Consider the following 13,338-nt stretch of genomic DNA (forward strand, 5'->3'; position numbering starts at 1 on the left):
TGATTTCACAGAAGTTTGATTCACCTGGAGTTATATTCTGTTGTTTAAGTGTTTGCTTTTTTTTGAGCAGTGTGTATATATATATATATATATATTATATATATATATATATATATATATATATATATATATATATATATATATATATACACACACACACATACACACAATATTTTATTAAACATACAAAGTATAAAACATATAAAATAGTTCTCATATTCGTTGTAACAGTGTCTGACCAATTTTCTGGCCTGGCCAGGTGTATTCTAGTTTATGGGTATTTTTATTGTAATAGAAATAAAAGCTAATTTTTAAAAGCTATAATTTTTTCTTTGTGAGCCAATTGTTCTATATACCCATCTACCACGTATTGATGTCTGAGTAAGGTACATGCGATTCAACATATGATGGCAATTTATTCAGCAACATGGAATCGCATACATCCCGAGGTACTTCCCTGATGAGTTGTGACAAAACGCGTCGGGAGAAGAGAGGCTTAAAAAGGAAAAGAGTCCATCGTCGATTACTAGGAGGGAATACAGGAGCCGGGGATATACACCGCCACCAAAATTGGGTGAGACCTTTCCTTGTATTCTGAAAATGTTGCATTGATTTATACATGCATTATTAAGAGAGTTTAAAGAGAGTTACAGAGTTGGACATAACTATGGAGAAAACTGATATATGAGTAAACACTGCCCTACTAATGTCCAAAGACTCCCCTCTCTATGTTTGCCATACTATGAATACCTGTGTATACGTGCTGCACAGCGACCTATGAAGGTATAGGTTGCAGCCTTAACCCAGGGTCCACTAGAGGCATACAGATCTGATTGCGGTGGTCAAGCCATTTTTTATGCAATTTCTGTATTATGCTGATAGAGATACGAATGTATGATCTCATTGCGGAAAGCGTGATATGAATGGCAGTCATATCCAGTAGCCAGGTATGCAATATTATAGCCCTTATTTTCGTACCTAGGTACCTAGGTGGATTTCACACACAACTGTGCTTTATAGATCCTTATCCATCCTGATATTTACATAATCAGAGTGTACTGGCATAATAGATAGTCACTGTGCTGCTTGGACATTAGCACAGTTACCCAACTAGGATAGAAGGGACTGAATTCATTCTTGTGTGTGAATACCACTGAGTATTTGGTTTGAACTTTAGTCAGTTTTGTATTTTAAAGTTTTATAATAAAGTATATTAATTTTATTCCAATACGCTACTCGTTGACAAACTTAATTGGAATTACCATCTGCTAATTTCAAAGTGTCAGACAAAGTCTAACAAATTCACAGAAACCAAACCTTATATTTTCAGCATGCAATAGGCGGATGGCTGGAATTCAAAATGTGGAACAAAAACATACAAAAGAATGCAAATTAGCACTTTAACCCCTTCCTTTCCACCAAGATCTGTGACGGTGCAAGCTGTTACCCCACCAATCATACAGTGGTGGCTTATCATTGTGATATACCATCATTTTTTCAGATATCCCTGCAGCTAAAATTTTTAACTGATAATATTCAAAGTGACCACAGTGCTCAGTTACTAGTTGTATACAAGTTCAGCAGAGCATAGTCACACCGCAGATGATACAGGACAATATATTATTAAAGGGACTGTCAGCACAGAATGGGGGTTCAAACCAAGTACAGGCACCCGGTGCTTCACTGCGGAGCCAATTATTTAAGGGCACCTTCCTACCTGATTGTTTTCCTTGCATCTCTGCTTTGTGAAGCCAGAATTGACAATCAAATAAGGGGGGTCGAGATTGAAGGAAAACAAGCGGATGGGAAGGTGAATTTAAATAATTGCCCCCATGAAGACTGAGGGGCAGGACTTAGTATGAACAGTCATTCTGTGCTGACAGAGTTGTTTTAAATGAGGGGACTCAAAGCTGAATGATTTGAATTACTTTTCCTTTCTTCTCCATCCAACCCGGACCTCCTAGCAACTGCAGAGTTTGCTATCTAGACATCTATGGCCCCTTACTTCTGCAGCAACACACAAACCTTTAACACCGACATACAGATTCTTCTACAATACAAGTGCCCCCAGTGCTGCACCTAATCAGATGCCCAGTGCTACCGAGTAATGCTGGACTATGGGAAGACAAAATCCGGGAGTAACCTGAAAATGTTGCACTGCTTGGCAAACTTTTGAGCGGCAAAATTAGATCAGATGTCAGACCACTCAGTTGTTTTTTTTAGAGAGACCACAGAACATACCCCTAAGTTATGAGAGAGCAGATCAAATCCCAAAGTGAATTAGATCCCAGAAAGAATCTGATGCATTAATTGCAATAACTTATAGTTCCTTGCTCTTCAGGACTCTTCTGCTCCATGGGCTGCCTCCCACAAGAAAATAGTAAATTATTGAAGCCAGCTGTTTCTACCTCTCTCATTCTTCTGTCAATGTTGCCTTGTGAGGACTTAATGACATGTAAACCTTAGAGTCCTGATAGATTTGTTCTCATGTTCTGTTTGCATTTATCAGCACTCCCATCTTGCTTAAGTTTTTGCTGCCAATAGTCAGAGACATACCCTACAGCAGCCTCAAGGACCACACAGTCCTTGAGGCTGCTGTAGGGTATGTCTTATAGGACTCTACTGTGTATTCAAGATTTTCTTTTCATTAAATCTTAGAAATTACTCACCAACAGTAACGTGAAATTGTCCGTTTGATTGTGTCGGAGGTTCTTCTTCATTAACCAGATCATCATGGCTTTGACGACGAGTTTTCTTTTTTATATGACCCATCACAAAAGAACCCAATCCAATCAGAATAATCACAGGTCCCAAAATCTGAAGAGACAGGAGTCCACATGTTCTAGTTTGTGAGATTGGGCCGGTAATATTTTGATCTGGAAAAGATTCTTTACAACCAGGTATCCAGGCACCCAAAATACTGACAAGTATTCCACAAGTCACCAACAAAAAGCCAAATATTAAACACTGAAAAAATTGGCGACTTTCTCCAAAGAGAAAAAAACGGTCCGGATCTGTTTCTCCCTCCGGTAATGGCCTTCTAGAGGCCTCAAATCTTGCTCTAGATTTTGCCAACACAACAGAAGCCAGTCCCAACACAGAAAGTGAAGGTCCCACTATTTTAAAAGTCGTGGAGCAGTAATTTAGGACACCAACTTTACACGCCTGGAACACATAGAGCGATAAAAGGAATCCAGCACAAAAGAGGGTCCCTCCAAATATATACATAAAGAATATAAGCCTGCTGATTGCGGCAGAACTGCTTGTCGCATGCCTGAAGCAATGTGAGGTCTCCATTTCAGGTTTGGTCACCTTCCTCCAAAGAGAAGGGATCTGTTGGAAAAATGATTAGAAAGAAATTAAAAATGGAAGGTCCTAGAATTACAACTATAGGATAGGTTATAGGTTTTTGATGTCTGGGTGTCCCACCGATTGGCTGCCCACCAATCAAGAGAATAGGGTCCTTTATGCCCCATTTGAATAGTAGTTGCTCATGCTCACTGCAGCTCCAATTATTGTCTATGGTGAGGGAGATCTACAGTTGCATCTCACAAAATTAGAATATCATTAAAAAGTTAATTTATTTAAGTTCTTCAATACAAAAAGTGAAACTCATATATTACATAGAATGATTACAAACAGAGTGATCTATTTCAAGTGTTTATTTCTGTTAATGTTGATAATTATGGCTTACAGCCAATGAAAACCCAAAAGTCATTATCTCAGTAAATTAGAATACTTTAAAACACCAGCTTGAAAAAAATGATTTTAACATCTGAAATGTTGGCCTACTGAAATGTATGTTCAGTAACTGCACTCACTACTTGGTCAGGGCTCCTTTTGCATCAATTACTGCATCAATGCGGCGTGACATTAACAGAAATAAACACTTGAAACAGATCACTCTGTAATTACTCTATATAATATATGAGTTTTACTTTTTGTATTGAAGAACTGAAATAAAATTAACTTTTTGATGATATTCTAATTTTGTAAGATGCATCTGTACAAGTACAGCTCTTACTACCAGTGATGGATTTCCCAGCGATCAGTTACAGATCATCGATCCTGTGAATAAGTGAAAAGCTGAAATTGTACAACACACCTGTAATAGTTGTTTCATACAATTAAAGGGTTATTCCCCAAATCACAAGTTATCTGCAATCCACAGAATAGGATATAACTTGTTGATCTCAGCGTTTAGACTTTTAGGACCACAGTGACTCCGAGATCAGGGTCTTGAATCCCCAAGAATGGGGCTCTGCAGCCTCATCTTGAATGGAACGGTGACATGCATACTCAATCTCTGCTCTATTCATTGCCTATGGGATGTCAGGGAAAGCAGAGCACATTACCACTGAAAATGAATGGTGCGGATGCCGAGCATGTGCACCCCCACGCTACTCAAGACAAGGTTCCAGAGATCCCATCACCGGGATGCCCCATCAGTCTACAAATTATCCCGCATACTAGGTATATGGATCTCTAAAGTCCTCTGTGTTTAACAGCATGCTAAAATCCAAAATCCAGAGTTGTTCATGAACTGGATTTCCAGGACAAAAAGGTTTAGCATTTGTGGACTTTAGTTAATGAGCTCCTCGATACCATGAATCTAGGCGGCGGCAACATCAGGAGCTGATGTAAACTGTAATGTAAGGGTATGTATTGTTATATGAAACAAGTCACTGACATTTCCACTTGGATTCTTGGATTATGTACACAATGAAGCAAAAGCTTAATCTACAAATCTATTTCCTGCAGGAATGTAATGTAACACGAACAACAGAGGTGATACAAGACCGAGGTACAGTAAACTGACAAGGGCCTCCATAGATCTAGCCCTGCACAGCAATGTCACTGCCATGTCCTACATATCACATATTAGCATATGGTCAGTATTCTGCATCAGTGTTTGTATGCCAAAACCAGCAGTGCAGCTTGCACAGAAAAACATTTAATGAAAGATTGTCTCTAGTGATGAGCGAATATACGTGGGAATCCCCACATGTACTTATGCTGGCTAACAGATGTAAATCATTCAGCTGCGGCAAGAAAAACTAAATCTCCGAGCACTAAAAAATACTCGGAGGACCCCCGAGCATGCTCGAGAAATCTCGAGTAACGAGTATATTCGCTCATCTCTAATTGTCTTCTGTTCTGTGTTTTGTATACTCTCCTAGTTTTGGCATAGAAATACTGATGGAACACTGATCAAAAATACTTGTGTGTGAATAAAGTCTTTGCGACAGAGATGTAATAGTATTTTTAATGGGTTAACTTGGGTCACATTGTTAAGAAACCAAAAGTCTCCTAATTCCTTTGGTTTATTAAAACATATTTCTGACTATTGAATAGACCACAAAAGGGATTGGGGTCCGCTACAGTTCTACATACTGCTCAGCGCCAGAGTTGGACTATGCTCCCGTTTTATAGTTCGTTACCAGAATATGGCTGTTTCAGGCATTTACTATAAGGTTGCAAAATCCAAATTCCTGCGGTTGTACCTGATCACCAAAGTACCTGAAGGTAAGGTGGAACCGCAGGTAATCAGTGCATCATGGTGGTAAATACTAACCTTAAAATGAGGCTTTATTATGCCCCTGTGACACTTTATGTTCTGTATCTGCAATTTTTCAGAAAGACACTAATGTTCTGATAAAAACTTTAAACCGTAATAATAATAATCCAGTACACCAAATACTGCAGCATCCTATGTAATTTATTCTCCATACACCATGAGATTCCTAATACTTGGCACAAAGTTATAAGAGGAGCCACCTTACCCGCTAGAAAATGCACAGTTCTAGTACAATCACATGTAACATTTGGCTGCAGAATTCAACATTCCATAAGATATCTGAGACAGACAGCACAGTATATCTGTGTCGCAGCATGGCTCAGGGTAAAGGGCACATATCAAGTGAAGTTTTGCCAAACGACTGGCTTTTGTTTTTCCTCTGCGAACAGTAAATGGTTCCTGGTTCAGGACAGACCTTATATCCCAGGACTTGTGCTGTGCTGAAATGAACCAGGTGTTGATCATTAAACAGGAACCAAGTAGAAAATGTGTGATCCCCTCTTACCTGAGGTGAACGCTCCGCACCCTGCAGTAGAGGTGGGCAGTGACGCCTGATCACAGCAGAACTGCTGCACAGGGTGTGTGACGGGCGCTCCCCACCCACAGACCAATAGCACAGCCAGGTGCACCTGAATCACCTGTCACCTGGGTGGTGCAAGCAGTACAATAAAACCAGTGTAAGCTGTCATAACGCATCCGTCAGCCATAAAGGAGACAAGTGACATGCAAGAGCCTGAATGCAAGGCTTATGGGCTGTAGCGATTCATGGCCAAGCCTGTATGTTATCCAGGAGAGAAGGAGAAATGGTCTATCTTTTCAGTAAACGTGCAATGTCAGCCAGGATTACAGTTTGATTCGTGATTTCCGTTCCCATAGTGCCTACATTAGGCCACGTTCACACGCTCAGTAGTTGGTGATTTTTTTTACCATAGTATTTATAAGCCAAAACCAGGAGTGGGTGATAAATACAGAAGTGGTGCATATGTTTCTATTACACTTTTCCTATGATTGTTCCACTCCTGGTTTTGGCTTACAAATACTGAGGTAAAATACTGACCAAATACTGCTGGTGTGACCGTAGCCTTAGTGGCGTACATATTATAGAAGGCACATCGCGTACATATTATACAAGGCACATCGCGTTCATATTATACAAGGTACATCGCAAGCAATATTTCATCGTGGAGTTCTAACCTAGGCCTCTTCCTGGTATATGACTCTATGGTGTCATAGGCCACCGTACTAAATTACCATGGTGTCATAGGCCACCATACGAAACCACCATGGGGTCATAGGACACCATACTAAACCACAATCATGTCATAGGTCACCATACTAAACCACAATGATGTCATAGGCCACCATACTAAACCACCATGATGTCATAAGCCACCATACTAAACCATGATCTCATAAGCTACAATACTAAACCACCATGGTGTTATAGGCCGGCCACCATACTAACCTACCATGGTGTCATAGGCCACCATACTAAACCACCATGGGGGTCATAGGCCACCGTACTAAACCACCAAGGGGTCATAGGCCACAATACTAAGCCACCATGGGGTCATAGGCCACTGTACTAAACCACCATGTGGTCATAGGCCACAATACTAAACCACCATAGGGTCATAGGCCACCGTACTAAATAGAGCCTATATTGTTGTCCTTATCACTGGTCAAGATATGGGACACGGACGTTCCCACAGCTGCTCGCCTCCACTATCTATGCCCATTACAGTCAGACGCACAATTTTGCAAGTGATACTTTTCTCCTACAACATCATGCAGTCTTTTAACAATCAATGTAAAATATATTCATTGCTGTTTTTTATCCCCCACTTCAGGTTTTCAAAAAATGGCTGGTAGGAAAAATAAAAATTGCAGGTCAGTTTAAAGTGTCACTTGATGAGAAATGCTCCAGGCTAGGTTCTGTCCAATCAGAAGGCTGCAAAAAAACAAAACAAAAAAACAATTCAAGAAAAAAAAAAATATTCTAAAACTCTTCAAAAATATGTTCATTTTTTTCCGAGCAGAAACTGAGCGGAAACTCCTTTTGAGGAGTTTTGCATTTTTGATGAGGATTCTGAGAGCTTCTGCACCAAAAACTCCTGAAGCAGTTCCCCCTAGAAATGTTTTTTTCGTTGTGGTCAAAACCATGTGCAAATACTCTTAGAGCTAATTTGTCACCAGAATTCACACTCTTAACTGCATACATTTTTAAATGGCTTTCTTAAACCTGATGAGGCTGGTGTACTAATGGGGAAATACATTTCAGAATAAATAGATAATTGTGATGTTAAAGTGTTATCTGGCCTTAGGCTAAACATCTGCAGTCACTTTATGGAAAAGTATAATAGAAAAGTCACCACTTGTGTATTTTTCACCCGATCTTGGTTTTAGCTTACAAATACTGAACATGTGAATGTGGCCAAAACTTTCAGAAAGTATTATATAGTTGTTCTGACATGGATTTTCATAGTACATAAACCCGCCTCATCAGGTCTAGAAGTCCTATGTTATAATCTATGTAATTTGTATTGGTGACCGGTAAAGACGAGTGAATCTCCCAGAATTCAAATTGGACAATTTACTTACGTTTAGCTGACAGCTTGGCCTTGGTCCAAATCGAAACTGCCCTGATTGCCATGAGATGATGGAAGGGGTTAAAAAAAAGTATATTCTTCTGTTCTTACCTTGCCTCCGCAACTCGCTGGTCTGCCTTGTCGGTCTTCTGTTCTTCCATCTCCCCATTCCAGTACTCAGCCCAATCATTGGCTTCAGTATCAGAATGGTGCACCAGACGAAGGGAGGACTGGGGTGGAGGACCAGGGAGCTGCCAAGGTAGGGTAAAAACAGCTGAGGAAATGTTTTTTCTCTTAACCCTTCCCATCACACAAAAGAAGTGGCTGTGATTTTACGGGATTTGTGAAAATCAAATCCCAATATATTGGGACTCTGGCAAATCTGAATTTTTCAGGAAATTTCAAACAAATTCAATTTGTTACCAATCAGTTCACTCATTGCTTGTGGCCAGCATTATCCAGGAATAGTAAAAAAAATGCTTTTTGCCAAAAATAAAACCCAGCACTTTTATCTGAAAACACCTAGGACCACTGAGCAACAATCCAGTTCTTTTTTCTCCTTGGCCGAGGTAAGATGCTTCTTGCATTGTCTATTGGTCATGAGTGACTTGACACAAGGAATGTGACACTTGTAGCCCATGTCCTGGATATGTCTGTGTGTGGTGGCTCTTGATGCAATGACTCCAGCAGCAGTCCACTCCTTGTGAATCTCCCCCAAATTTTTGATTGGCCTTTTCTTAACAATCCTTTCAAGGCTGCGGTTATCCCGGTTGCTTGTGCACCTTTTTCTACCACACTTTTTCCTTCCACTCAACTTTCCATTAATATACTTGGATACAGCACTCTGTGAACAGCCAGCTTCTATAGCAATGACCTCTTGTGGCTTACCCTCCTTGTGGAGTGTCAATGACTGCCTTCTGGACATCAGTCAAGTCAGCAGTCTTCACCATGATTGTGGAACCTATTGAAACAGACTAAGGGACCTTTTTAAACAGGGTTTTTTTGTTAATTATTCTAATTTACCGAGATAATGACATTTGGGTTTTCATTGGCTGTAAGCCATAATCATCAACGTTAACAGAAATAAACACTTGAAATAGATCAATGACTCTATATAATATATGAGTTTCACTTTTTGTATTGAAGAACTGAAATAAATGAACTTTTTGATGATATTCTAATTTTGTGAGAAGCACCTGTATATTCGGGAGTCTCTGTGTTATGGTCTTGTCTTCAAAGTTACCTACTTTTTGCATTAGCTATGTAAGAGGGTGGTGCTGTTATGGACAGTAACACGCTGCCACTTTAAGAGACAGCACCCCCTTGTCTGGTGTGATGGAATGTCCTGCTTCCCCCTTCTATAGGCTGTGAAGATGAACTGCCCTAGAATTAGGGGAGGAGTTGAGCCTGAACTGTGTGGGTGAGCTGAAGCTGCTAGAGAGAACTGTGTGCTGTTTGCTACCTACAAGAAAGATCCGACAGCCTGGGACGTAGTGTACTTGTGAAATTTGCAAGACTTTTCCGGGTACAGCAAAGGTGGCTGTTCTGTGCTAGCTTGTGAAGCCACGAAGATACTGAGAAAGGGACTTACAGTTTCCAGAAGCATCCCTAGGATCCAGAAGCAAGGAGAAGACCACGCTTCACAGAGCTGACAGAAAGCCGTGCGCACCGCCATATTAGACTGCTGGGGGCCACCCTGGGACTGGACCTGAGTCCCCAACATCACCGTGAGTCTGTTTCCTGTTTGGTGGACCTGTTAGGGCCTAGTGTAGGCTTCAGTAGTCAGTACACGGGAGCTGTGTGGCCTGCTTAGTAAGGGCCAGGGAGGTTATACGTAGAGTAGCATCGCTATTTGTGCATTGTTTAAAGTTGCTTGTGAGACATTTTCTGAGTCTGTAATAGTTGGAGCACCGTGCTATTTTACGGACAAGATAAAGTTTATAACTCTTGTAAAGTGTCTCTTGCCATTGCATACCCGTTTACATCTTCCTCACCCACTTCATTCCTTGCCTCCCAATAAATCTACCCTTTGTTGTTTGCACCTCATCTTGTGTACAGTAGTCTTCCTGCACCGTGGTGGCCCCCCGGCCATTGCTTCAAGTGGCGCTGCGAGCAGGGTACTCTCACCAAGATGGAGGCAGCAGACAGCAATGGCGGGAATGCTAATGTTAATGGAGATGCCATAGGCATTGGTGGAACCCCTGCAAGGACACTCCCTATGGGCACCATATTTAGTGTGCTACCAAAGTTTGACGGCAAGAATATGCCACTGTCCGACTGGGTGTCCCAGCTGCAAAGCACCCTGAGGATTTATAACATCAGCCCAGACCTTGAAGTGGACATTGCGTTAACTGCCCTAGAAGGGGAAGCCCGTAGAAACATCTGCCTACAACCAGAACTCACCCGCAGTACCCTGAAGGAGCTAGTGAAGTTCCTGGAAGAGATCTACGGCGAGACTGCTAGCGCCGGACACCTTCGCGCCAAATTTTTCTCTAGGCTGCAGCGGGAAGAAGAAGGAATTTCTCAGTATGCAACAGCACTGCAAGAAGTATTAGCAGAGGTGCAGAGAAAGGAGGCGGATGGATTTGGCGGCATGGGCTCTAAAGACCGGATACTCCGGGAGCAATTTATTCTGGGACTGCACAGCACATCCTTGAGGCGAGCACTGTCAGAACGGGTCCGGGCAGATCCGGCTCTTACGTTTCGTCAAATCCTGGTGGAAACAGTGGCCCGAAGTAAAGAAGAGAGCTATGCATCTGGGGTGATGCGTGTCCAGGGCGCCAATACCAGAGGGGACCCAAACCATCAGGAGGTGCTGGTCCAGGTGGTGCAAGACTTGCAGTGGTCCCTTGTCAACGTGCAAGAGAAACTGACCCAGGTGGAGCAAAGATTGGGGGAACTACAACAGTCTGACCCACCGTGCTCATGCAACCATTTTTCAGCCCGACCGATAAGGGATCAGTGGGAGCAAGCCCCCTCCCGTCAGGCATCGGAGGCACGAAGACAGGCTCGAAGTACCCCCCGGCGAGGAGGAGGCATCCAATGCTGGGAATGTGGAGGACGGGGGCATCTTGCCAGAGACTGTCAGAACTATACTCAAGGCCAGCGGAAGCCGCCGTTAAACTACCAACCCCCGCAGTAGTGCGGCACTCTGCGGGGGAGGCGAGAAGACAGGCCGCTCCATATCATAACAAACACTTGATTGCTGGGAGCCCCATCCTATGTGCTGAATTCGAAGGAGTTCTAGTGGATTGCCTGATAGATACCGGGTCACAAGTGACAACGATGCCAGAAGCGTACTTCAAGCAGCATTTCCAGGACCTGGCCAAGCCAGAAAAAGAGACATTGATCCGGTTGTTTGCTGCCAACCAACAACCGATCCCGGTCACAGGGGTCATGTGGATTCATATTCGAATCTGTGGGCAAGAAGTTGGGAGAAAAGGGATCCTGCTAGTCCCTGAGCCTATCAAGGAAGATGTGCCTGTAGTACTGGGAATGAATATCCTACGTGAACTCGATCAGATTATGTTTACCAAACGGGGACCTGGATATTGGAAGAAGGCTACTGCACATAAGCCTACTCAAGAAGCCCTTCAATGACTGATCCGCGTCTGTGGGACGCAGAAGAGTGTGCCATCTTATCAGACGGTAGGGGTCATCAGGGCTCCTGGTAAAGAACCTGTAATCCTACCTCCCGAGCGAGAAACTATAGTATACCTTCCAGTGGGGACTCACCGCAACCTTGATGGGTTGGAAGTGGTTGTTCAGCCTGTGGTAGGCGGAGGAGTGGACCAAGAAGTCATGATAGCTCGTACGATAGCTGTGGTCCAGCGAGGACATGTCCCCATAAGAGCTTTGAATGTGGGCCCCAGGGAGGTCACCTTGCCACGAGGGACAGATCTGGCCCTGGTGTACCTACATAAGGGTGAAGTGGTGAGTCAGAAGGAGATGTCTTTATCACTGAAAGAAGGCGTGGGGTGGACCCTAGCAGTTGCTGCGGGGGACGAAGAGACATCATCCCCGGAGTGGAGTGGACGGGTCATCCTTGATCAAATGGAAGTGGATGTGAAGGCTATGGGCCCTGAGCGTGTGCAAGCAATTGAAACTGCTGTGGGAAAATCAGGCCGCATTCACCCGTCACGCCGAAGATTTCGGCTGTACTGAAGCCATCACGCATGAGATACCGACTGGGGAAGCTCGTCCAATTCGAGAACGATACCGGCAGATCCCGCCAAAGATGTATCAAGAGGTGAAAACATTACTGAGGCAGCTGGATTCAGGAGTGGTGCAGAGTAGTCGGAGCCCTTGGGAAGCCCCAATGGTGCTCGTCAAGAAAAAGGATGGGACCATCTGGTTCTGTGTAGATTACAGGAAACTCAATGCCTGCACTGTTTGAGACTCGCATCCGTTGCCCCGCATCGAGGAATCCTTGACAGCGTTGGGGAAAGCCAAGTACTTCTCCACCCTGGACCTAGCAAGCGGATACTGGCAAGTAGCCGTGGCAGAGAAAGACAGAGAGAAAACCGCCCTCATCCTCCCTATGGGGCTGTTCAAGTTTAACCGGATGCCCTTCGGGCTCTCCAATGCTCCAGGCACCTTTCAACGGCTGATAGAAAAGTGTTTGGGAGATTTAAATTTTGAGGCTACTCTGATCTATCTGGATGACATCACACAAGGACAAGACGAAGCCTTCCAGGCTATAAAGAATGCCCTTACTTCGGCCCCGATTTTGGCCTATGCAGACTTCGATCAACCGTTCCTGTTGTACACAGATGGTAGCCTTCATGGACTTGGTGCAGTACTTTCTCAGATACAGGATGGACATGAGAGAGTCATCGGGTATGCTAGCAGGTCCCTGCGAGACAGCGAAAGAAACCCTCACAATTACAGCTCCTTCCGGTTAGAGCTCCTGGCCCTGGTGTGGGCCATGACAGAAAAGTTTGCAGGCTTCCTGACAGGTACCAAGATTCAGGTTCGAACAGACAATAATCCCCTGGCCCACCTTGAGAATGCTAAATTGGGGGCCTTAGAACAACGGTGGATGGCACGCCTAGCCAAGTTCGACTTTACCATCCGTTATCGCTCTGCTACTGAAAACGCAAATGCTGATGGGCTGTCAAGAGTGCCTGTGGAGACTCCAGTGGGGGATCTTGATGAGCAACTCGAAGAGGA

The 13,338-nt window shown here is 43.4% G+C and overlaps 1 protein-coding gene across 3 annotated transcripts in view; it reads right to left on the reverse strand.

Annotated features, from left to right (window-relative positions):
* TMEM171 (transmembrane protein 171) overlaps positions 1-6,199 on the reverse strand; it is a 60,397-nt gene extending 54,198 nt beyond the window's left edge. Inside the window, exons 1-2 of one of the 3 annotated variants that reach the window (XM_077287842.1) lie at positions 6,084-6,199; positions 2,670-3,333 (exon numbers count right to left, since the gene is read on the reverse strand). In XM_077287842.1, coding sequence (XP_077143957.1) covers positions 2,670-3,297 — 628 coding nt within the window. In that variant the 5' untranslated portion in view covers positions 3,298-3,333; positions 6,084-6,199. Of the gene's footprint in view, positions 1-2,669; positions 3,334-5,783; positions 5,967-5,993; positions 6,064-6,083 lie in introns of those variants that run through there. The other 2 variants (XM_077287853.1, XM_077287849.1) reach the window with 2 other exon arrangements.
* Positions 6,200-13,338: the final 7,139 nt, after the last annotated feature.

The sequence above is a fragment of the Ranitomeya variabilis genome, chromosome 1, assembly GCF_051348905.1.
Source record: "Ranitomeya variabilis isolate aRanVar5 chromosome 1, aRanVar5.hap1, whole genome shotgun sequence".
Lineage (NCBI taxonomy): Eukaryota > Metazoa > Chordata > Amphibia > Anura > Dendrobatidae > Ranitomeya > Ranitomeya variabilis.